This window comes from Saccopteryx leptura, chromosome 3, assembly GCF_036850995.1.
Source record: "Saccopteryx leptura isolate mSacLep1 chromosome 3, mSacLep1_pri_phased_curated, whole genome shotgun sequence".
Taxonomy (NCBI): domain Eukaryota; kingdom Metazoa; phylum Chordata; class Mammalia; order Chiroptera; family Emballonuridae; genus Saccopteryx; species Saccopteryx leptura.
In genome coordinates, this window is record NC_089505.1 from 234,413,230 (window position 1) to 234,440,016 (window position 26,787).

Genomic DNA, 26,787 nt, shown 5'->3' on the forward strand with positions numbered 1-26,787 from the left:
TGATCAATGATAAATTCAAAAGTTTTGCCTGAGGACTCCTGCACAGGTGTATCTGTTTGGGAGACATGCACATTGTTTATTATCTTTGCTTGTTATTTACATTTTGGTGTTTTCTCCCTGTGTACATTTATATAATTATGAACAAAGCAGCACTGGCGTGGTTTTTCATGTACAGTTTCATTTTCTTCGCATGCACCTGCCCTGCTTCAGGTTTTAACAATGTAGGGATGATGTGTAATTATGCATTGTTAGAAATTTGGGTCTTTTATTCTTCCTTATTTTGAAAAATAATGGTAAATAATTCTCTCTGGAGCACAGCAATTATATCCTCGTAGCACCTGGGCAGAAACATTTTGGAGTTGTTAGATGTTTTGTGTTTCTACCTCCATGATGTACAAACGATGTATCTAGAAAGTGCAGGAGACTGCAAAGGGGTAAAGTTCTAGGGTGGAGTCAAGGCCCAACTCTCCATCTAAGGTTCTCCTCACTTGCTGTTTGATGCCTAGATTTCTCCTTTTCTAAAGAGCCTGAGTCCTTGAACTTTATCACAATTTAAAATTTCCTAGAGACGTTTGGGCCAATGAAGGGAGAGAGCAGAGCACTGATAGAAGAGGCCTGTAATGTATCGAGCTATAGGCCATATATATCACTTTTAAGTTGACATATAATACAATTAAATCAGAATCATCCATCAGTCATCTCTCTGTTTTCCTTTGATGTTATAAGCACCAGGAAAAGTAAAAACGTGGGGGTGGGGGGTTGGGTGAAAAAGGTGAGGAGCCTAAGAAGTGCAAACTGCCAACTGCCAATCACAAAATTAGTTGCAGAGATGTAATGGGCAGCCTAGGGAATAAAATATCATAATAACTATGGTGGGTGCTAGACTTATGGGGGTCATCACTTCATAAGGTATATAAATGTGTAATCACTATATTGTACATCTGAAACTAAATTCATATTGTATGTCAACTATAATTTTAAAAAATTAATTTCTCCCATCCAAGTACTAACCAGGCCCGACCCTGCTTAGCTTCCGAGATCAGACGAGATCAGGCGCGTTCAGGGTGGTATGGCCGTAGACTAAAAAATTAATTTCTTAGAAAAACAGAATCGACACATTATTTTAATGGACAATGAAAGTTGGGTATAGTCTAGAGAAAATCTGTATTTATAGAGTATTGTAATCTATTCTGTCAAATGAGTAATAGACTCAAATAAATAGATAATTCTCGCCTTAATTGCGTGTGTTTTTGTTTATTTACTGTAGCTCCGGAAAGCTGTGATGGATCACATATCTGACTCTTTCTTGGAAACCAACGTCCCTTTGCTAGTTCTCATCGAAGCTGCCAAGAGTGGGAATGAGAAGGAAGTGAAGGAATATGCCCAGGTGTTCCGTGAGCATGCCAACAAGCTGGTGGAGGTAAGTCAGGAGAGACATGAAGACTAGACCATAGCTGCAGGTTTAATCGCTCCATACGGCTCTTGGAATTTCAGTAGGCAGCCCTTCTATGGTTTCCTGGAGAAATAAATTTTCCTTTTCTCTACCTTCTGCTGACCCCCTCCCTTTCAAAGAAGCAGGTTATCAGCAATCTCTCCTCTCTGTTTCTCACACACTGAATATGATCTGGAACACATTTGTTAATTTTGCTGAACAATAGAGACTGAAACAGAATTAGAAGGAACACTCCGAAATCCTGAATTTGAGGGATAGAAACTGCCAATTGGAGGTTTAAACCGTTCCTTTTTCTTCCTCCTTGCCCCCTCTCCACTCCACCTGGCTAAGCTAGACTAGCCGTCCACATTATGGACTTGAAGAAAAGAAATCTCCCTTCCCTCAGAGTGGCTTAGACTCCTGCTGAAGGAACTCGGGGCAGTATCGTGGGAGTATAAGTTCAGGGTCAGAAGTGTGTTACATGTGTTAGAGAAATCTGTGAGAGTTGTTTTCTAAATGTGAAATTGTGCTGCATAATTTTGAAGAAAGTTTTTTTTCCCAAGGGAAACAAAATAAAAATGAAATGAAAACCATACTGTCTAAATCTAGAAGCTGAAAACCAACAGCTTGGCAAAGGTTGGATCTAGTGATATGTAGTGACATAGAAAGTGAGAGGTGTTAAACAGGAAATGTGTATTCTAAAGAAAACGACTGCAGGAAGGTGAGAATCCTGGTAAAGTTAGGAAATGGTTGTCGGGTGGGTCAAAACCTTTGTAGGTTCTGAGCATTTACCAACTACCCCCACCCCCACCACTACCAACATCACCACCACAACAATAAAACCCTAGCATATCCCCACTTTAATTCAAGCTAAAATGAAATTACTCAAAATGACTGACAACTTAAATGAAAGCTAGAAGAGCTTTGGCCATCTAGATGGCTTGGTTGGTTACAGCATCATCCCAAAGCACAGAGGTTGTCGGTTCAATCCCTAGTCAGGGTATATACAGGATCAGATCGATGTTCTTGTCTCTCTCCTTCTCTTGCTCCCTTCCTCTCTTGCTAAAATCAATCATTAAAAAAATAAATAAGAGCTAGAAGTAAAATGTTTTTCCTCTTTAGGATGGCAACATTAAATTCTGAATAAGTTCATCAAATGTGAAATCCTCTGCATTATTCTTGGAAGGAGTGATCAGTTGTGCTCTGATTTAATGGTGCCCTATGCACCTGCTTAGTTTGGCTGCTCCAGCACTGCTATTGCCTCAGGCAGAAGACACCCAGGCAGCAGGACCTTCTGCATCTGGCCCAGAGGGAGCCCTGGGTCCTCTAGGACAAAGGCTGTGCCCTCATCCATGACAGCAGTCAGCAAGTTGAGTGTGTAAAAGCCTAGTCCAAAGTAAGGGAACCCCTGAACTTTCTACCATAACCCTAGTGTTTTATGTGAAACCAGCCTAGAGCTAAAAACAGTGTCCTGGTTATAATATCAAGGTGGTCTTTCTGGCCCCATCCCCACCTACGAAGCAAGCACTCCATTACCCCTCACATTCCACCTACATTTTCTGAGAGTTCATTTGGTCACTGAGGAATTCAAGAGTCTTCCCAGAATTGTCCTCGGAAGCCCTGGCCACGTCCATGTCTCGAGAAAGATAAGGTGAAGAAGGAGGAGAGGTGGAGGGGTCAAGAGGAGGAAGAGGAGGAAAAGAGTTAATGCTGAACGCATACTACAAAAGTCTCAATAGTCACATGTAATAGAATAACAGTAGTAACATTCAGATATAGATTCCCATTTATATATATTTACAGTATTTATTAGCCAATTTCAGAAGTTATAGAAAACACTAATTAATTGTGTGTTATGGACATTGTGGATAAAGAAAGACACATGAGTTTAAAGTTGTGTGATAAATATCAGTCCTGTTACTGCCCTTCTCTAATTGTTTGTAGCCTCATTTATAGATAATATTTACAGAGTTCAGACTTGACATCCTGTATAAATGTGAGACCAAGGCCAAGTAGATCTTGTACTCATTCCCTCTTCTTTAAGAAGATACCCTGGACACATTCACCATTTTGCCTTGTCCTATTTGTAAGTTTCTCTGTAGGGAAATCCAAACATTAGGAGTTATCCTTAATCATCAACTAGTGGCAGAAACAGAAAGTACGGGTCCTCAGTTATTCCCTTCCTGGCCATTGAGGGAGGTCACTGCAGTCCGCTACATTTGAGAATGTCCTGATATCCAGGTAGACATAGGGCTATGGTGTGGACAGCCTCAGTTGATTAGAGAGGAACTAGAATCAGAAGAATTTTTGTAGCCTATATATTTCAAACAAGTGTCTTATTGTTAATGCATATATTTATTTAAAATTTTTTCTATCATCTATCATCTAGCTAGCTAGCTAGCTAGCTATCTTTTTAGAAGGAGAGAGAGAGAGAGAGAGAAACACTGATCTGTTGTTGTTCCACATACCCATGCATTCTTTGGTTAATTCTTGTATGTGCTCTGACCGGGGATCGAACCCACAGCCTTGGGGTGTTAAGACTACACTCTAACCAACTGAGCTCCATGGCCAGGGCAAGAGTCATGCTTTTTCTCATTTAGAAAGTGTTTCTGGGCCCTGGCTGGTTGACTCAGCAGTAGAGTGTTGGCCCGGCATGTGAATGTCCTGGGCTTAATTTTGATTCCCAGTCGGGGCACACAGGAGAAGGAACCATCTGCTTCTCCACCCTTCCCCTCTCCCTTCTCTCTTTCTATCTCTCTCTTCTACTCCTGCAGCCATGGCTCAGTTGGATAAAATTGGCTCCAGGCACTGAGGATGTCTCTATGGCCTCACCTCAGGTGCTAAAATAGCTTAGTTGCTGAGCAACTGAACAACAGCCCCAGGTGGGCAGAGCATTGCCCCATAGGGGACTTGCCAGGTGGATCCCAGTCGGGGCACATGCAGGAGGCTGTCTCTCTGCCTCCCTGCTTCTCACTTAAGGAAAAAATAAAAAGAAAGAAGGTGTCTCTGGGTACTTGGACAACTTTCTAGGTCAAAGTGTTTGTGTCTATAATATGAAAAACTTTGTTGGTATATTGATTTTTATATCCACTGACCTTGGTAAATTCATTCACAAATTTCAAAAATTTGTGTCCTTTTAGAAGCTTTTATGTATGTAATCATGTTGTCTGTGAATTATAACAGTTGTATTTTTTCTTTTCTAATCCTTATATCTTGTTTTTTCCTCACATTATTCCACTACAATATTGTGGTAATAGATATTTTTGTAATTTATAGATCTTATTGAGAACATTTATACATTCTACCATTAACTAGAGTTTGTTAAAGTATCTTTGTAAAGATACTTTCATTGGATTATTTTAATTCTCTTCTGTTATTTATTTTTAAGAATTTATCTTTTAAATTATAAATCAGTATAAAATTTATCAAATGCATTATCTGCACATTTTGAGTTGACTATATGGTTTTTGTCTCTTTTATTCTCCTTTAGAGGTATTGGTATCAAAATTATGCTTTTCTTCAAAAAATGGTTAAGGAATGATTTTTTTCTTTTTATCATTTGGAAGTGAACGAATGTGTCAGTCTAGCATTATTTTGTAAATATTTGGAAAAATTCATTGATACAGCAATCTGAGCCTGTGTTTATATTTGAGGAAAGAATTAAAAATTACAGATTCAATTTTATTTTTTCCTAAACATATGACTATTTAAATTTTCTATTTCAGATTGAGTCAGTTTTAGTAGGCTGTACTCTAGAAATTTATTTTATTTAATTTTCTAATTTTAGTCATAAAATTCTGTATCTCTTCTTCTTATTTATTTATTTATTTTTGCAGGCCTTGTCTACAACTTGTTTAATGATATCTTGCCCCATTTCAGGCAAATTTTAAAAAATTAACTTTAATGGGGTGACATTGATAAATCAGGTACATATGTTCAGAGAAAACATCTCCAGATTATTTTGACATTTAATTATGTTGCATACCCCTCACCCAAAGTCAAATTGTCTTCTGTCTCCTTCTATCTGGTTTTCTTTGTGCCGCTCCCCTCCCCTCCGCCCCTCCCCTTCTTCTTCTTTTTTAAATGTGTGAGAATCTGTATTACTGGTTTTTTCCTGCCATTCCTCCTATTGCTAATTGGTGTCTTCTTTTTTTCTTGATTAGTTTTACAAGAGGTTTTTCAATTTAATAATCCTTACTGAAACAGTTTTCAGCATTGCAGACTTTTTTGTTGTCTCTTTTATTTATGTCTTATCTTTACCCTATATTTTTTTCCTGTTTTTTTTATGGCGTAACTTACTGCTCTCTTTTCTACCTTTTTGAAATGAATAATCACATCATTTATTTTTAGCCTTTAAAAATTTTAGTAATATAGGCATGTAAAGCTATGAATTCCTCCCTTAGAAATGATCACTGCCCTAATTTTTAGCCTGCTTATCCTATCTCCATCTGTGTACAATTTATTTGAAACTGCTCTATTGAGTTTGTTTTTAAAATAATTTCTAGTCAAAAATTTAAAACCTGATTTCAGTTCTGGCCTGGCTGGTTAGCTCCGTCAGTTAAGAGTGTTGTCCCATAATGACAAGGTTGTGGGTTTAATCCCTGGTCAGTGCACACACAGGAAGCAAACAACGAGTGCACAACTGAGTGGAACAACAAATGAGTGCTTCCCTTCCCCCTCCCCTCTCTCTCCCTTCCTCTCTCTGTCTAAAATCAAGGCCTGGCTGGACAGCTTGGTAGGTTGGAGTATCCTCCTGGAGTGTTGAGGTTCTTGGTGTGGTTCCCCGGTCTGGGCACATACAGAAACAGTTTGATGTTTCTGTCTCTCTCTCTCTTCCTGCCTCTCTAAAAAAAATTATTTGTTTTCTAGTAAAAATTATTATTAGGTCATCTCCTTTAAAATATATGCTAATTATAGTTATTTTAAAAATCCAAATCAAAGACTCCAATATTTGGGTCAATTTTGTTTCTGTCCTGTGGTTATCCAACAAAAAGCCGTCCTCCCTCCCCTGATTGCCTTGAGTTTTGAGACTGGTGATGCAACAACAGTCCCAAGAGCATATGAGCAGGTTTAATACTCATGAAAAGGAACTTTCTGGGGAGCAGGATCCAACCTAGTCCACAGTGGCTTCAGCAAAGAGGAGATCAAGTGGTCTGGGCTTTTATCATGTTAGGGGATGGGATCAGTGTCAAGATTTCTATGCAGGGAGCAGGGGTTTGAATGGTTTGAACTTCCTAATGGCACCCAAAAAAGGAAGGTTACTTTAATCAGCTTGTCCAGTTGTGAAGCAAGGTGACAGAGGAGGAAGAGTGGGCTTAAAAGCTGTCAGCAGTCAAACATTCAAAACGGAGCAAGGCTGTTCGTTACAGTTCACCCCTGATGTTCGACTGAAGACTAGAACATACCATGTTTCATTTCATTGAATTTGAACTTGTTTCAGTAAACTAGTTGTGAGCTCCATGAGGCTTTCAAAATGATGACAAACTAAGCCTGACCTGTGGTGGCGCAGTGGATAAAGCATCGACCTGGAAATGCTGAGGTCGCCGGTTTGAAACCCTGGTCTTGCCTGGTCAAGGCACATATGGGAGTTGATGCTTCCAGCTCCTCCCCCCTTCTCTCTGTCTCTCCCTCCTCTCGCTACCTCTCTGTCTCTCTCTCTCCCTCTGCCTCTCCTCTCTAAAAATGAATAAATAAATAAATAAATAAAATTTAAAAAAAAATTTAAAAAAATGATGACAAACTTTATTCTGGTGTCTGTTTTTATTATTTGATTTTTATCTTAATAATTTTTCTATTTGGGCTGCTATAGCAAAAATATCACAGAATGGTTGGTTTATAAACAACAGAAATTTATTTCTCACAGTGCAGGAAGCGTGGAAGTCCAAGATCAAGGCTCCAGAATATGTGCATTTTTGTGAGGGCCCTCTTCTTGGCTCCCAGCAAGCACCTTGTTGCTGTGTCCTCACAGAATGAAAGGGATGAGGGATTTCTGTTGTGTCCCTTTTATAAGAACATTAATCTCATTCATAAGGGCTGTGCTTCATGATGTAAGAACCTCCCACAGCCTCACCTCCTAGTAGCATCACATTGAGCATTAGGATTTCTACATATGCATTTGGGGGACACAAACAATCCGACCATAGCAGTCTGGATAGTGTTTTCTTCCTCCAGAGAGAACTCACCCTGTCTCTGAAGGACAGCAGAGACACAGACCATCTCAATCCATCAAAACTGAAGTATTGAAGGCTGGGTTGTAGTTTTATCAAGGCATAGTCTGCCTTTCTTTACCCCAGTCCTGTGAAGTAGCCTTCCCGGGGGCGCCAGGCAGGACCAATGTGTTTGTTATTTAGTATCCCACCCCACTTGTGAACTGTTTCCTCCGATTTTTATTTCCCTGACATCATGAGATGGCTGTAAACTTTGTTTTTTAATACTTTCTATTTGCTTTTTGACTGTTGCTATATGTAACTTAACAGACAAAAGTCTTGGGAGAAAACTGGCGATAAGGTGCCAGTCTTTGAATCTACCTTCTCTATGGGATCTTGGCATTATGGCTCTGCTCTCCGGTTGTCCTGGACTTTAGTTTCTGCCTCCCCAGCCATGTCAGATTGCTGTCAGCACTCAATAGTTATCTCCCTCTCGGCAGCTGTATTCTAGCTGGTCTCTCAGTTTCTCTTTAGACACTAAGAATGCTCAAATCCCTCGGAGGAAAATGAAGTATTCCAGAAAGTTTGGTTCCCCTCAATGAGTATCTCTTGTTGATCTAGTCTAGAAGTTTTGACTTCTTTGGCAGTTGTCCCATGTTTTTAAGCAAATTATTTTTATTTTTTATTTCTAGTTCTCAGTAGAAAAGTGGGTCTTATTGGCTACTCCATTGCTGGAAGTGGAAATTCCTGGGATCTGGTTTAGTAAGTTTAAGGAAGTTTTTGGTTGTTGTTGATATTTTTTAAGCAGGTATCTCTTTGTTCAGTTGAAATATTGAGCTTCCGTACTTCAAATAAATACTTAAGTCAACAAAACTGTTATGACTGGATTGAAATAATCATCTCTGTGCTGTATGCTGAAGTTACAGGTCCGAACACTGGTCAGGGCACATACAAGAATCAGCCAGTGACGGCATAAATGGGTGGATCAGTGAGTTGATGTTTCTCTCTCTCTCTCCCCCTTCCTTTCTCTTAAAAAAATAATAAAAGAAAGCATGAATAAATAAGATTATCAATTTGTGAATCAATGATATAGTTTTAGTCCTTCAACATTTCTTGATTATTGAGTTTATTATAGTATATTATTTTCCATCTTTTTTTTTTCTTGAATCTATGTGCCATTTCTCCCCAGTTTGGTATTTGTTCACAGGGACTGATGTGATGAAGTGGATGAAAAGTGTCCTAGCCTGTTACACAATGTCGTGGTCATTAGATACTCCTCGGCAAGGATGGCTTTAGTGCAAATAAAGCATTAGTAAAATATGAATAGGAAAAAATTATTGGGCTTTTCTTAATTGCCTTCACAAGTGAAATGTTGAGAGTTCCTCCCTCCCCCGCAGTAACATTAATAAAGACTAGGTTAATTTGCACCAAGTTTGTTGATAAAAGAACTTAATAGGTCAACTATAGTGCTTTGTAATATGTAATATTGGCTACTGTAGGAAGCATCACTAGTAGAACTGAATTTTTAAAAATTTAGTAAATTTCCCTTATCTCCAAAATCCAGCTAACTGAGCCCCTCCACGGGTTAGCTAAGGGCTTTGGAGTGGGAACCACTCTGAGGGTGTGCTGAGCTGATCAGAGGACACCTGTTTTACCTCATTTCCAGTCTTTTTCAGGAATGGAATGCAAATTGTGGTAACTCAGTACCAAAGTAATGTGTGTGGACTGCGTGGGGTGGAGTGGATATAAATTGGGGGCAAAATATGCATTGCAGCAAAGAAAAGAAAAGCTGCTCTTTTAAGAGCAGCAAAATCAATACAGCTGTTTTCAGAGGCTCCAGACTTGTTTTATTCCTTCCATTGCTTTGCTGCTGTCGGCCTGCGGCTCATCTCTTTCCTCCCCCATCACCACCAACCCCCCCCCCCCCAGTGCGCCAGCTGCATACCCTTGTCTTGGAATGGCAGGGCCCTCCTGATGGGCGTCTCACCTGCCTGCTCCTCCTTCCGTCCCTCTGCACAGAACAGCCAGAGTGAACTCTGGACATGCAAATCAGATCATGCAATTTCCCTGCTTGAGACCATTCAGAGACGTTCTAGTGTTCTCAGGTCAATTATCCACATTTTAGAGGTCTGCAAGGATCCAGGATCTGGTCCATCTCTAACCTCCAGGCTCACCTACCTGTCCTCTCATAGATCCTCCAGGCACCATCCACACAGGCCCTCTTCCATTTGTTGGATGTGCTATGGCTCCCCAACCCTAGCCCTGTGCTTATGTTGTCCCCTTCCTGATATACTCCCAACCTCAACTCCTTCCTCTTATTTCTAGTTATTGTGCAGCTTTCAGTTCGAGTAGCCGTCCCCAAGTGGGATCAGTTCACTGTATTGTCTCTCTCATGGAACCCTGTTTACTTCCGGTTTGTACGCAAACTCTACGACTATATTCTATTTTTCCTGCTAGATTAGCAATTCCTTTAGGAAAGAGACCATGTCCAACTGATGGCTGACCACACCCAAACATGGAGCCAAGTGTCCAGCATACAGCAGGTATTCTGTAAACAGATGTTGCCTAAAGAGTGAATAAAATAATAAATGCATCCAGAGGAATTGTCAAATTTTTAACTCCTAAAGTAATATGTTTTAATCAAAAGGCTGCAGTGCCTCTGGGGTCAGTGAAAAGGCATTGTACTGCCTGACCAGGTGGTGGTGCAGTTGATAGAGCATCAGACTGGGACACAGAGGACCCAAGTTTGAAACCCTGAGGTCGCCAGAATGAGTGTGGGCTCATCCAGCTTGAGCACGGGGCCGCTGACTTGAGCATGGGATCATAGACTTGACTCCATGGTCGCTAGCTTGAGCCCAGGGCACTGGCTTGAGCAGGGGGTCACTTGCTCTGCTGTAGCCCCCCGGCCAAGGCACATATGAGAAAGTAATCAACAACAACTAAGGAGCCGCAACAAAGAATTGATGTTTCTCATCTCTCTCCTTCCTGTCTGTCTTTCCCTATCTGTTCCTTTCTCTGTCACTGTCTCACTTGCTTAAAAAAAAAAAAAAGGCATTGTACTTATTTAATTTCCTAGTTTACTATCAAGAAGAGATTTGAAATCTGAGTAGAACTAATGTGGGAAACTCCTGCTTCCACCAAGGAGAAAGGCCTTGGTGTGCAGGTTCCTGAGAAGTTGAACCATGTCAGGATGCTCCTGAGGCAGGGCCCCTACCTCTGCTGTCATTCTGCCCCGCCCACTGCCTCTCTAGCAGCCATCCTTAATGCAGGGGATCTGAGGGAGGGAAGGGGTTCTATCTGACCAAGCAAAGCACACAGTGGAGGTCGTAACAGCGATGAGTCGGATAATGGAACCTCGATTCTCCACTTCATCCTCTTGACTTGGTTACTCCATGCAAGGCAGGAAGCTGTGTTTGTTAGACTAGAAGGTAAGGGATGGACCCTCCTGTTCAGCATCACTAATGTGATCATCAGTAAAGCACACACTGTCTTGGTTTCAGCCTTGAGTAAATTGCTTTTCTCAATTAATCCCTCCACTTGCACAGAAGATTCATTCAGCAGCAAATATTTATCGAGTGGGTACCGTGTGCTCACAGTTGCTGGCAATGTAACCATGACAATATCCAGTAGTCTTCTTATTCCCCTGGGACAGGCATTCTGTTGGGGAAGATTGAGAAAGACGGAGATAAATGTATAATGTGTGAAGCAGAAGTATGCGTGCAAAGCAAATACATACAGCAGAGGGAGGAGAGAAGGATGGAGGATGAGGGGAACGTGTGGTCAGGAAAGACTCATCTCCAAAGATGACTGTGAAGCAGGGACCTGAAGGGAGCAGAAGAACATTCCAGACTGTGGGAACAACAGAAGGGGCAGAGACCCGCAAGGCAGCGGTATGCTTGGCATGTTTGATAAAGGACAAAGAGACCAGTGTGGCTGCTGCTGAGAGAGAGGGGACCTTTCAGAGGCGAGATGGAGGGCTGGGTGTAAAGATTCAGATATTTGAATCTCTTGAATTCTTTGAACAAAGGTGTGGCATGATCCAACTTTTATTCTGAAAGAGTCAGTCTGCTGCTATACGGCAAATGTACAGAACGTGACAGAAGAAGAAGGCAAAATAGATACAAGGTTATCCCGATAGTCCAGCAATGGATGGAATACGGGCCAGGGAGGTGAGAAGAAGTGGCTGGATTGGGTTATATTTGCAGTGTCGTGCTGATGTATTGGATGTCAGGCTATGAGAGAGAGAGGAGTCCGGGGTGGCTATAAGTTTGGACATGCTGCGGTCATCCAAATCTCTTGGCACTCTGAGAAAACACAGACTCCACCCTCAGACCATTGCTCGATTGACTCTGCTTGCAGATATTTGTTCAGCCTGATTCTAAAAACGGTGCACAAATGTCTAGGGATTAAGTAAATAGAATAGAGCTTTGTAAACACTGGGGTCTTGATTCAAACCATGAACCAAAAAGAGAATCAAGCAAAGCTGCATCAGAAACCTCATGGATGGAACTGGATCGCCATGGTTTCCTTAAAGCACAGACTGAACGGTCTCATCTTTGTCTCAGTGCCGCCCTCCTCTATCCAGTTAATACACTTGAACTAGAACTGAATTACTGGAATTTCTCAAATACTTGAGCCAATAACAAGGGTGTAAATCACAACAGTTTATGAAGAACTATTTGGTTCCAACCCAAGCCCCATGTCAAATTTATGGTACCCCCCCCCCGTTTTTCAGAAGTATATACAGCAATACCACTCCCCCTCCAAAATTCTCTAATTCCTGAACTCCACTGTATTTTGTAATTTTTCCTATAGCATACAATAAAGCATTACAGAAAAAGTTCAAGTGTTCTCTTTACGCCCTTAATAATTACTTATTAATTTATTTTAATTATTTTTAATATTTATTGAATATATTGGGGTGACATTGGTTAATAAAGTTATGCATGTTTCAGGTGTACAATTCTATATAATACATCATCTATTCTGTTTCTGCCCCCCTTCAACTTCTCATAACCCCCTTTTCCTCCTGTAGTCTCCACACTGTTTTGTCTGTATCTATAAATGCTGGGTTTTCTTTGCTTAATTACTTCACTTTTTCATGCAGTCCCCTCATTCCCGACCCCTTCTGACAGCGATCAGTCTGTTCTCCATATCTGTTTCTATTTTGTCTGAACAATTAAATAGCTCTTTATAAGCTTTTTATTACCTTGTTTAACGCTTTTGACAACCTAATAAAGTAACCACTGTTTTTAACTCTTTTACAGATGAGAAAACTGAGGTTTCAAGAAATTTAATAATAACTTGTCCAATATCACACTGACAGAAAGAGGCAGAATTCATGCCCAAGCCCAGGTATCCCAGACTGTAGGGACCATGCTATTAACCACTGTGCATGCTGCCCCTACACTCTTATCCATGATACAGACTAGCGTCCACTCCTTTAAGTGTTTAGTTTAGTGCCTGACCCCAAAGTATAGGTAATTGCTGGAATAGTTAGCTGCATCTGTTGCTGCTATTGACAAGGATTAAGTGCCATATTTCTCAAATCACATGAAGAGCATAGTTTTTGCACACAGCCCTGGGAGTACCATGCATTGCAACAAAGGAGTTCCTGTACACCCTAGTCCTGTATACCCCAGTGGAGTAGATTATTCAAGCTGCTTTTTGGTACTGGTATTGCGCATAAGTCAAGCTCGCTTGGTAGCTTCATAAATCTTTATTGGCACAACCTGCATAGTTCATGATATCTGTTCAAATTACTAAATGCCATGAACTTTCAAGGTTACTTGCAAATAGTGGATTCTAAGGCTATTAACTATTTTAATGTCAAAGGTCTACTGAAGTGCTTGACTTAACTATGCACAAAATGTAAGTATTTCCAAGTTACATTTCAATCTGTACAACATATCCAAGGAGGGGCCAAGTCCTTCTCATTGAGCCACCCCCAAATTGCAACGTGCAGGGCCGTATTATAAAATCAATTACTTTTTTAGAAGTAAGGACAGATTGTTAATTTCCATGAAAATTTGGTGTGCTGGCATCTGGATAAAAATTTACCCCACAATGATCAACCCCCAAATTCACCCAAGAGGGCAATTAAATATACTTATAAAGAAATATCCAGGCCCTGGCTGGTTAGCTCAGTGGATGCAGACATCCCAAGTTTGATCCTTGGTCAGGACACACATGAGAAGTGACCATCTGCTTCTCTTCACCTCCCTTTCCCCCTTCTTTCTCTCTTCCCTTGTTATAACCAGTGGCTCATTTGGTTCAAGTGTCAGCCCCAGGCGCTAAGGGTAGTTTGGTTGGTTGGAGCATCAGCTCCAGATGGGGGCTGCTGGGTGGATCCTGGTCAGGGCGCATGAAGGAGTCTGCCTCTCTATCTCCTCGCCTCCCAATTAAAAAAAAGAAAGGAAATATCCAGAAAAGAAGATAATTAACTATCTTGCTCATAGCTAAGGAGAAAAAAAAAAGATATCAACATTTAGCTTGTTTTCTATACTAGATATTGAAGTAATTTTTAATATTGTCTTATTTAATCCTCTTAACAAATCAGTGCTTTAATCATCAATATCCTAGTTCTGCAGATTAGGAAACTGAGGCTCAAGAAGACAAAAAGTAGCCTGACAAAAGTCAGCAGCTGCTGGGTAAGTGAAAGAGTAGAATTTAGAAGTCTTAAGGTCTTGCATTCTCTATGTATCTCATATATGCTCCTTCCTCCCCCCAACCTCCTCTCTCTTCTCTCTGGATGTATGTACACACACAGTTATGTATATTAGCCTTATACATTTATTACCACTTTACTCTCACCACAATAAAACCATAAGTAGGATATTAATTTTTTTTATTCTCTTCAAAGTTGAGAAAGACTAGGGTTATGTATTAAAAAGATTTTGAGGAAGTTGGGGTCTGGGTTGTAATTGTGGCATTGCCAGATCAAACATTAGGGGTTACATTCTGTGTTGCTGCTGTGGACAGGTAGGAAATATACATTTAGTCTTTTGTTGTACAATAGTCCACCTTATCTGCAGCTGATTAGTTCCAAGACTGCCAGTGGATGTCTGAAACCACGGAGAGTACCAAACTATACATATTATGCTTTTTTCTATACATGCATACCTCTGATAAAGTTTAATTTGTTAATTAGGAACAGTAAGAGATTAACAACAATAACTAATAATAAAACAGAATAATTATAACATTATGTTGTAATAAAAGTTATATAAATGTGGTCTGTTCTCTTTCTCAGAATATCTTAATGTACTTTGCTCATTCATTTTCTTGTTATGATATGAGATGGTCAAATGCCCACATGATGAAATGAAGTGAGGAAAATAACACAGGGATGTCACCTAAACTGCAATAGGAGAGTTGAGGTTGTTTTTCTGCTGGAACCTTTGGGAAGAACATTATAATTGGAAGCATGGCCTCTGTCTTTTTAACTCATCAAAGTGTTGCTGCTGAGGGTTTAATCCTTCGGTGATTATATGAGTGACTTTAATGCTGCATTGCATCTAAGGATTATATTCCATAATTTTTGTAAAATCAGGGTTACTTGAATGCAAGTGCTGTGATATAGCAGCAGTCAATCAGGCTACTAAGTGGCTAATAGGCAGGAACGTCTCCTGTGTGGAGAAGCTGGGTAAAGCATGACTATGTTGTTGGGGGTGCAGAGCAGGACAGTGTGAGATTTCATCATGGTACTCAGAACAGTCTACAATTTAAAAACTCGTGAAATGTGTATTTCTGTTTAATATGAATTTTCTATTTAATATTTAGAACCGGCTGACCATGGGTAACTAGAACTGTGAAAAGCAAATACAGCTGATATGTGGTGACTATTGTACTAAATACTAATTTACTGTTTTATCATCTATGGAGGGAGTGACTGTTCCCTGTAGGTAGGTAGATGCCTGCTTCTCCTGTAGTTTGGGTTTTCTGCAACTGCTATTTTAGAAGGTGTGTCTGTTGTAGTCCAGTTAACTCAGAAACTTTGCTGGGTAGTATAACATTACATTATTAAGGTCAGACCTCCCCCCCTGCAAAGGTGAAATATCAGTCTCATTATAAATGATATTGTTTTTTAAGAGCAAGAAATTTTTTAACTGCCTAGGGGAAAAACTCTGCGATGCTCATGTGCTAAATCTTTGTTAGCTATAAGGCTTTTTTATATCACAAAGCCCCAAGCCAGCCTAGAGCCATAATTTGAAAGGGGTGGGATGGCAGGACATTGCCCTCTTGAAATAAAAACAGGTTTTCAGATTACCTTGACTCCTCCATTAGCTTTAGAAAGGGGTGAAGTTCAATTTCACAGAGCCCTGTGGCCAGCCTGTAGCTCCGTGACCATGTACTTAAAACCTTAATCTCAAAAGCAACACTGGGCCGTTGGACCTGATACCGGGATTTTTTTTGGCAATGTAATCATCTACGCCTACAGCCTGGAAATAAACAAATCACTTTAATCCTCTGACCCGCAGATTTTTCCTCTGTCCTGTCAGCATTGAGGTCCTGTCTATTTCCGACATTCTAGATTCTAAGGGCATTTCCTAATTCCACATTCTAGGAAAAGGGAAGACCCAAATACTGGTCTTGTTCTAGAATGCATCTGTGACTGAAAATCAAATGTGAGGACTAGAAGAACATGTCGCTATGACGATTTTCCTCTGCCCTCACATCTCAAGTGAACACAAAGCTGAAACTTGGAGTCTAGTTGGTGGCTAAGCTGTTCCAGACCCTAAAGTGACCAAAATATGGGTTTCTTCACTACTTATTTTACTCTTGTGGTTTCTGCCCGTGGCTGACTCAGTGTCTCAGAGACAGGTCTGAAGAGCTCTGAGTCACCTTGGCAATAATATCTATGGGAACCAATGAAAAAATAAAGGTCAAAGCTCACCACAGAGAAAAATCTACATATTAGCTAAATTATCAACTGAGATTGTTTATGTGAGTTAAGAGCTTCCTTTTGCGTGTGTGTGTTTTGCTGCAGGCTTCTCAGTGCCTGCTGGAAAAAGCCAATACTGTCCTTATAAATGGCTGCAGGGCGCAGGAGTGGCAGGTGGCCCGGCAGTCTGTAGTACACCCTGCTCCAGTCTTTGACAAGCATTCTCTGCCCCTCAGATCCCCTCTATGATGTGTGAGTGTGTGGGTGTGCATATTAGGCATGTACACAGTCTTTGATCTAAAAAACAAATATTTTTCTCAATTATTTGTAAAATGCAATAAGAGCATCTTTAGAGGGGAAAAAAAGTGTTTTAATTGACCTTTAATATAAAATCTAAGTACAAACTGTTTGAAGTACAAATGTACCTTCCAGAAATTTCCCCACTGCCACTTCCAAGCAGATTGCTGCCCTCAGCTGCTCTGCCTCCGTGTTCTGGAGCTGCCAGGGAAGTGTGAATTTCACACCTCCAAGGTGCCTGGGAACCGAGTCAATATTTTCACACGGTGCCAGTTGCCACCAGACTATAGTTCCTTACTTAGACTGACAAGTTGTTATTTTCTTACGCAAAAACAATAGGAACCCAAGATTTATTTTCTTAAGTGGTTTTTTGGAAGACTGAAAACACAAACATATCTTTCCAAATCTCTAAAATTTCCTGAGTGAATGATTTCTTTACCAAGTGTATGTGCAAGGGTCCAAGACCTCAGACTGTCACCTTCTCTCACCCGCATAGTTTTTATCATTTTTTTTTTATTTTCAGTGTTTAAAAGGTTGGTTTGAAACTGAATTTTAAACCATGCAGGATGCTTTGATGGTTGAATGTAATATGTAGGCAGAAATGTATTTCAGACTGCCTGCTTGATGAATGGCTCTGCAAATTTTCTGTAAAATGTCATGACAGTTTCTACACAGAGACCGAAGACGTGGAGTTGTTAATGGCAGCGGGGCTGTAGTTTCCTATGGATCAGTAGTTTTGCGAACTAAAAATAGTCAATGATTTGACCTATCCCAATGCAACACTCAGCTAAAGAGGCTGTTTTGATCCCCATAATCAAGTATCTCAAAAAGTCAAGTCGTTTCAAGTAGAGGCCTTCAAGTAACTCTGTTACACAGAGCTTAAAAAATAAATTTGCAATTTACATTCAAGCTGGTATACCTGCACGTACTCATTCTGTAAGCATGACAGCAGGCAGTTTGTCCTCCTCCAAGGACCTCCAACATCTTAGCCTCACACCCATCTGGGGAAGAGGCTCAGGAGGGTCCCCTGCTGCCCACTGTGGAGGATGAATCATTTCCAGCCCAGTCAAGTCCAGAGCTGAGGAAGCCAAGGCCAAACTGTCATTTAACGCAGGAGTCAGGAACTAAGGGCAGGTCACAGTCTTGAAGAGGAACCTGGAAGAGTCAGGGGCCCTGCAGAAGCAGTGACTCAGGCCACTGTGCGAGGTCAGAAGCTCAGGCAAGCAGGAGGGGGAAGACTGGACAGTGTGCATCGAAGAGGAAGATCCAAGAGCAGGGAAGGCAGGGAATCTGGTAGCCTCTGCTGACTATTCTCCCAGTTAGATGGGGCTCTAATTTAGAAGTTAGATTTCTGATGTTTCTCTAGCCTTGAATTTTGCTTTAAGGCCATTTGCCACCTCATTGACTTTGTAGACTGTCTGACCTCTGTTATTTCTCCCCATGGTCCTCCTATTACCAGAAATCTTTCCAGGGAGCATTCAATATATTTATAGGTTTCAATGCCTTGTGTTTCTACAAATAATGGTGATATTATTGTCCATTATTTTCCTTGATTTTTTTTTTGAGGGGGCGGGGATCTAACATCCAATGAAGTCTCTTTGTTTTATTTCTGCCTGGATTTTTGAGGGTAACAGTGGCTTTTCTCAAAATGGAAACAACTCAACCTTTGTCCCAGTTGTTAAACCAGAGTTTTGGAGAAAGATTATTGCTCCAACGCCATCCATAAATGGCTGCTTCAGAATTTGGAATAGTTTCTCACGGTCAGAAAGCACTAACTACATTTGGACAAGTGATTTTCTTGCTTTGAAAAGTCCAAGTATGAATCCACAAGGAGATCATTGAAGCTAATATTTCTACATGCTATCTTAGAGAAATGACTATTTCCATTCCAAAATTTCCTAGAGGGAGAGAGGAAGTCAAATGAGGTTTACATTTTCACAACAGAGTCAACTTGGTTTTGCTCAAAGAAATTTACAATTTTGCAGAAATTTAATGTGCTCATAACTGTCATGGTGGTGCATTTAAGTTATAATTTGTGATTGCTTATTATTCTGAAACAACAGGTGGGTGATGATGATTTCAAACGAGCTGATCTGCTTTACGTTGACTAGCATTTTGTATGCTAGTAGAGATTTCAAAGATCAAAATATTTCAGGAAGAAAATAGAATTACTCTACAACTAGGTTTTGCACTCATTATTGACATTTGAGGCGCAGAATTCTTTCTTTTGGGGCACTGCCCTGTGCACTGTAGGATGTTTAGCAGCATCCCCGGCCTCTGCCAACCAGGTGTCAGTAGTACCCTGCCCCTCAGGTGACAACTCAAAATGGCATAGAACTGCCAAAGATTCCCTGGAGGACAAGATCATTTTTTTTAGATCACTTCTATTAAGTCTTTAAATCAAATATATATGTATATCATAAAATTTAAATTATGTACACTCAGTCCTCTGTACTTACACGCTTTTTTTTTTTTTTTTTTTGACAGAGACAGAGAGAGAGTCAGAGAGAGGGACAGGTAGGGAGAGACAGACAGGACGGGAAAGAGATGAGAAGCATAAATTCTTCACTGTGGCACTTTAGTTGTTCATTGATTGCTTTCTCATATGTGCTTTGACCCGGGGGGCTACAGCAGAGCGAGTGACCCCTTACTCAAGCCAGTGACCTTGGGTTCAAGCCAGCGATCTTGGGCTTCACGCCAGTGACCTTTGGGCTCAAGCCAGCAAGCATGGGGTCACGTCTATGATCCCACGTTCAAGCCAGCGACCCTGCGTGCTAAAGCTGGTGAGCCTACGCTCAAGCCAGATGAGCCTGCACTCAAGCGGCGACCTCGGGGTTTTGAACCTCAGTCCTCCACATCCCAGTCTGACACTCTGTCTACTGCATCATTGCCTGGTCAGGCTACATTGCTTAATTTTTAAAGCACATCACTTAATCTGAATAACTGACCAGATAACAGAAGCAATAGGTAAAGTTCTATTTCTTAACTGAAATTATCTTGAAATTGTTGTTACTTGAAACTGTCACCAGTTTCTCTCTTCATAAGTCATTTGGTGAAAACTCCTTGTACCAAAATTATTGAGGTATCATCATTAATGTTTCCTAAAATCTCACTATTTAAAGTATGTCCTAGTGTTCTGAAACTACTTCCAGAAGTAACCTCTTAACTGTGTTTAAATGGTAAATAATATCTAATTAGGATTCTTTCATTGATTTCTTTTTAACTAAGGCAGCAGGCTGAAATGAACATTCTAATGAAAGAGGAACGGGACAGGTGTTAGAGGAGAAAGTAGGCAGGTAATAGGCTGTATGCAAAAAAGAGAATAGAAGGTGACAGAGTCCACCCTCTTTAATATTTTCAGTAAGGGTCAGAAATGGCACTGGCCAGTGGCTCGGTGGATACGATGTTGGCCTGGTGTATGGATGTTCTGGGTTCGATTCCCAGTCAGGGCACACAAGAGAAACGACTATTTGCTTCTCTCCCTCTCTCTTTCCCCTTTCTCTCCCTCTCCCCTCCTCATTGGCTGGATTGGTTTGAGTGTGGCCCAACCACCGAAGATAGCTTGGTTGAAATGAGTGCATCAGCCTCAGGTGCTAAAAATAGCTCAGCACTCAAGCATTGGCCCAAGATGAGGTTGCCAGGTGAATCCTGGTCAGGGCGCATGTGGGAGTCTACCTAACTATCTCCTCTCCTCTCACTTAAAAAAAAAATAGGTAAGGGTTAGGACCAGTTATTAAATAAGACTATAAGGCAGTCATCATACATAAATGCTTATTAGCTTATAGTTAAATTTGGGTTGGAATTCCCTGGATTGGCCTGGTCTTAATCTAGCTTTGTAGTCTAACTTTCTATCAATTTCTTTTTTTTTTTTTTTTTTTTTTTCTGAAGCTGGAAACGGGGAGAGACAGTCAGACAGACTCCCTCATGCGCCCGACCGGGATCCACCCGGCACGCCCACCAGGGACGACGCTCTGCCCACCAGGGGGCGATGCTCTGTCCCTCCGGGGCGTCGCTCTGCCACGACCAGAGCCACTCTAGCGCCTGGGGCAGAGGCCAAGGAGCCATCCTCAGTGCCCGGGCCATCTTTGCTCCAATGGAGCCTTGGCTGCGGGAGGGGAAGAGAGAGACAGAGAGGAAGGAGGGGGGGGGGTGAAGAAGCAAATGGGCGCCTCTCCTATGTGCCCTGGCCAGGAATCGAACCCGGGTCCCCCGCACACTAGGCCGACGCTCTACCGCTGAGCCAACCGGCCAGGGCCTCTATCAATTTCTTAAGAAGAAAGAAAACTTTATGTACTTAGCAACTTTCCTTAGTACACTGACATATCTCATACTTGATACCTTGAGCCTTACCTCCTGCCATTTTCTCAGCCAGAAAGATTTTTCTCTGTTTCTCTGCCTAGTGATTTATGGCCTTACTATTATCATTTTTAATGAAAAGGTAGGGAGAACACAAGATAGCTTTGAAGCAGTTAAGGGGAACCATGTGCTGTGGATTCAGTACATAAGGACAGTACACAAAGGCCGGAAGAGCAGCATCACCCCTAGATCATGGTCATTGGCCTCGGACAGCCACTACTCCCCAGGGCATGTGGATACTGACTATAGAAAGCACAAGGCTCACTGTTCAAAGTATGTCCCCTGGAACAGCAATATCTGATTTATCTGGGAGCTTGTTGGAAATGCAGAATCTCAGGCCCCACCCCCAACTTCCTTTGGCATTTTAACATTTCCAAGTGAGTCCCAGGACTTTTAAGTTTGTGTAGCACTGGCATAAAAGGTATCATTTTCCAGTGTATCTGCATGAAATGCTTTGTGGAAAAATACAAAACAAAACAAAATTAATTATAGGATCAAATACACATGCAGGAATCTTTTAATACTGTAGTGGCTTTTTTAGAGATCCACAGGCTCATAGACATGAGAAGGCACTTTAGGAAATCCCAAATTACAGCATCAGTCCTTGGGGGTTGAAAGGAGACTTGAATTCTAGACATACTGTAATCAAAGAATTGATTATAGGAGACAACTAAAGGGGTTCACATGATGAAAGTAATGTTTTGAGTGATTTCTTTCGATCAACTTCATTATTTTATATTGCTAAAATATAGACAAATTTTCAAATATCATACAGTCAGCTTTCTAAATACTATTAGCCTCCCAATTATCCTGTCAAAGACAGTCCAGAAATGCATAATTACTATTAAGTCAATGGTTATTTGCCAAGTCTGATCATTTATTTAGTTGGCAATTATTATTGTTTTCTGGCATTTGTTCCAAATCTATTTGCTAAAACATGGACAATTCTACTGTGTTCATTTTCTAGGGCTGCCATAACAAAATACCACCAGCTGGGTAGTTTACAGAATCACAATTTATTTTTCCACCTTTCTGGAGGCTGGAAGTCTAAGATCGAGGCATTAGCAGGTTGGGTTTCTGGTGAAGCCTCTCTCCTTGGCTTGCAGATGCCGTCTTCTCCCTATGTCCTCACATGGTCTTTCCTTTGTAGGAATATCTTGGTGTTTCCTTGTGTGTTCAAATTTCCTGTTATAAAGACATTAGTCAGATTAGTTTAGGGCCAACCCTCCAGGTCTCATTTCAGCATAATCACCTCTTTAAAGACCCTTTCTTCAAATACAGTCACACACTGAGGTACTGGGGATTAGGAGTTCAACACAATGAATTATGGGAGCACACAATTAAGTTTTTGAAAGGTACCATTTGGCTTTCTTTAAGAAAGAAAGAAGGTGGAAGTATTTACTTTATATTTGTAGTTTGAAGGGTTCACATTTGAATTTTCAACCACTGTTTAAGCCCATGATTGCACACCTCTGAAATGATTTTATTGTGAGTGGTCTAAATCATTACTAATTCTTTTCTCTCTAACAGAAATTTTTGCACCTTAAAAAGGATTTTCTGCCTTCCCAAGTTTGTTATATAGAGAAAATGTAACTTCATCAAGCACTTCCTCAAACTCTGAGGTTTGGTTCAGGCTTGTTTAGACAGTCATGATCCTATTCATCGTATTCTGTATTCTACCCAATACTTATGTACTGGAAGCAAACTGTGTGAGGCTTTCACTGTCTTATAATTTATTCACTCATGCTTATATTAGTTTCCTTCTAGTGTTCATCTTGTCCCAGGATACTATTGTGGTTTTTGTTTTATTTTTCCCATCCTACATTTCTTACTCATCCATGTCAAGATATTCTACCTGCAATCTGAAAGATGTCTTGAAACCTGTGAACAGCTGAAAATCACACAAAACCCTGTTTGTTGAAAGAGCTTAGAGAGGGGAGAAGGATGAGTATTATGCTGACCACTGCTTCCTTCAATCCAGCTGGAATATCATCTGCTAGTCTGAGCAACAACCCATTGCCATAGCTGTTTTAAAAAATACCTTTTTCTCTTTTATTTTCTTATTTCTCTTTTTGTTGAGAGGAGGGGAGATAGTGAGGCAGACTCCTGCATGTGCCCCAATCAGGATCCACCTGAAAACTCCATTTTGGTCCAATGCTTGTGTACCAAGCTATTTTTAGTGCCTGAGGCTGATGTGCTCCAACAGAGCTATCCTCAGCACTTAGGGCCAATTCAGCCACTGGCTGTGGGAAATGAAGAGGGAGACAAGGGGGATAGGGAGGTGAGGAGAAGCTGATGGTTGTTTCTTCTGTGTGCCCTGACCAGGAATCAAACCTGGGAGAGCTGTATGTCGGGCCAATGCTCTGTCGGCTGAGCTACTACCAGCCAGGGCCTACTTTTCTCTTTTTGATAAAATATTTGCTGAATATTGTATGAGTAAACACAGTAGGGGTGGGAAGTAAGAACAATATCGATATTGAATATATCATGTAATTGTGAGCTAGACTTTTCCAAGTCTAAATAATTTCTTGACTACTTTAAAGCCCTTTGCCAGCTGCAACAATTTCAGCCAGGGTATCTTATTATATCTAGTGATTTACCCTAGCAACAAAGACAGTCAGGAAGAATTCATCATCAGTTTATTTTTTATTTCTCCTGATGCAAATATTGAGATATTTGCAAAAAAAGAGAAGGTATACGAATGAATGAAACATTACATGCAGTACTTGAAAATAACATTGAATGTTTGTATGGCATTTTAATATTTGTATATTGCATATATTTATATTTTTCAAAAACACTTTCATCTTTATGCATTTGGTTCTTGGAAGAGCCCACTGAGGAAGATAAGGCAAATTGCTTTCCCAAGAGATAACATGCTTCCAGTTGGTAACAGACATGATCTAGAGCTCAAATTTCCACCCTCCTGATTTCAAGTCCATTCAGCCAATATTAATTTAGCACCGACTCTGTTCTGCACATGTGAGATGATCAGTGACCAATACAGAGATCTCTACACCTAGGGAATTTAATTCTGATAGAAAATAGGTAATAAATGATTTAATAAATATTTCACATTTAATAATTAGAAAGTGGCAAGTGCTATGGAAAAAAGAAATGCAGAGCAATTAGGGAGATTGGGAGTAGGGATTGTATTTTTATTTATTTATTTTTTTAGTGAGAGAGAGAGAGAAATGGACCTTGGGGTTTCAAACCCAGGTCCTCAGCATCCCCGGCTGATGCTCTATCCACTGTGTCATTGCCTGGTCAGGCAGTGGTTGAATTTTTATTTAAAGTTGTCAGAAGAGGCTATGGTGAGGAAATGGTATTTGGGCAAAGTCTGGTAAAAAGTGATATCGGTGTTTAGCAACTTAGGCACTGTGCCTCTCTTCCACTTGGACATTGGTTATAACATAATTACCCAAACACCTTGCAAATATTTTCTTAGAATCCTTAACAACATAGAATGGTTAGAAAAACAATGGGGATTGGCCTGCGTTTACAAAAAATGACATTGTGGAACTAGGGGATGCCAACCCTTTTCTCCCACTGAGTTCTGGTAAGCAGAAATGGCAATGCCTTTTTCCCTCCCAATTTAATGAGGAATAATGGACAAATATAATCGTATATATTTAATGTGTACAACATAATGATACATGTATACTGTGGAATGATTACCAAAATCACAATAATAAACACATCCATCATCTCACAATAATAAACACATCCATCACCTCACTGTGTCATTGCCTGGTCATAGTGTTAACTTTCTTGTGTGTGACGAGAACACTTAACATCTACTCTCAGCAAGTTTCAGACTATTTTTAACTATAGTCACCATGTTGTACATTAGATCCTCAGAACTTATTATTCTTATAACTGAAACTGTGTGTCCTATGACTTACTTCTTCCCATCACCCCCTCACACAGTCCCTGGAAATCACCATTCTATTCTCTCTTTCCATGAAATTTGCTTTTCTTTTTAGATTCCACATATGTGTTATCATACAGTATTTGTCTATCTCTGACTTATTTCACTAAGTATAACATCCTCCAGTTTTATCCATGATGTCACAAATAGAATTTCCTTTTATTTGTGGCTGAATGGTACATATTCTATTTTTATATACATTTTTATTTATAGATATATAATTTTTTTATCCATCTGTCAAAGGACACTTAGGTTGTTCCCATATCTCGGCTAATGTGAATAATGATGCCGTGAGTATGCGGGCGCTGCTATCTTTCCGAGGTACTGATTGTATTTCTTTTTGATTTGTACACGGAAGTGGAATTGCTGAGTCATAAGGTAGTTACATTTGTAACTTTCTGAGGAAGCCACATACCATTTTTCATAATGGCTATACTAATTTACATTCCCACCAACAGGGGTTTCCCTTAGCTCTTTTAATCTCTTGTCTTTCTGGTAATAGTCATCCTCACAGATGTGAAGTGCTATCTCATTGTGGATTTGATTTGCATTTTCCTGATGATTAGTCATGTTCAGCACCTTTTCATGTACCTGTTGGCTATTTGTATGTCTTCTTTGGAAAAATGTTTACTTAGGTCCTTTGTTTATTAGTCAGATTTTTTCCCCTACAGCATTGTTTGAGCTCTTTATATATTTTGCATATTAACCCCTTATCAGATAGATGGTTTGCAAATATAAATATTTTCTATTATCCTGTAGTTGCCTTTTCAATGTATTAATGTTTCCTTCACTGTACAATAGCTTTTTAGTTTGATGCAGATCTACTTGTTTGTTTTAGCTTTCGTTGCCTGTGCTTTTGGTGTCTTACCCAAGGAATCACTGCGAAGACCAATGACAAGAAGCTTATTACCTATTTTTGCTCTGGGAATTTTATAGCTTGAGATCTCACATTTAAGTCTTTCATCCATTTTAAGTTCATTCTTGTTAGTGATGTAAGGTAAGGGTCCAGTTTTATTCTTTCTATATGGATGTCTAGTTTTCTAAGTTTTGAAGACACTACCTTTTCTGATTGTGTGTTCTTGGTACCCTTGTAATAAAAGTAGTAATGGTATTATATATAAGTGGGTTTATTTCTGGGCCCTCTATTCTGTTCTGCAGGCCTATGTGTCTATTTTTATGCCAGTATCATACTGTTTTTATGACTCTGTCTTTATTATTTAATTTATGTCTTCAGCTTTCTTCTCTTTTTCCTCAAGATTGCTTTGAAGGCCCTGGCCAGCAACTCAGTGGATAGAGCTTTGGCCTGGCATATGGATGTCCTGGGTTCTATTCTCCATCAGGCCACACAGGAGAAGTGAACATCTTCTTCTCCCCACCCACTTGTCCTCTCTCCCTTCTTTCTCTCTTCCCCTCCCACAGTCAGTAGCTTGATTAGTTTGAGCATGGCCCCAGGCACTGAGGATAGCTCCACTGGAGCACATCAGCCTCAGGCACTAAAAATAGCTCAGTACTCGAGCATTGGCCCAAGATGGGGTTGCCAGGTAGCTACCAATCAGGATGCATGCAGGATTCTGCCTTACAATCTCCCCTCCTCTCATCTAAAAAAAAAAAAAAAGAGATTGCTTTGGCTATTTTGGGGTTTTTTGTACTTCCATACTAATCTTAGGATTATTTTTTCTATTTCTGTGAAGAATACCTTTGGAATTTTGTTAGGGATTGCATTGAATTTGTAGGTCACTTT

At 40.3% G+C, this 26,787-nt stretch overlaps 1 protein-coding gene across 4 annotated transcripts in view; it reads left to right on the top strand.

The window, feature by feature from the left end:
- CTNNA2 (catenin alpha 2) overlaps positions 1 to 26,787 on the top strand; it is a 1,214,276-nt gene that overhangs the window by 971,767 nt on the left and 215,722 nt on the right. For all 4 annotated transcript variants that reach the window (XM_066377864.1, XM_066377865.1, XM_066377862.1 and 1 more), the window contains exon 9: positions 1,268 to 1,420. In XM_066377864.1, the coding sequence (XP_066233961.1) occupies positions 1,268 to 1,420 (153 nt within the window). The remainder of the gene's footprint in view (positions 1 to 1,267; positions 1,421 to 26,787) is intronic.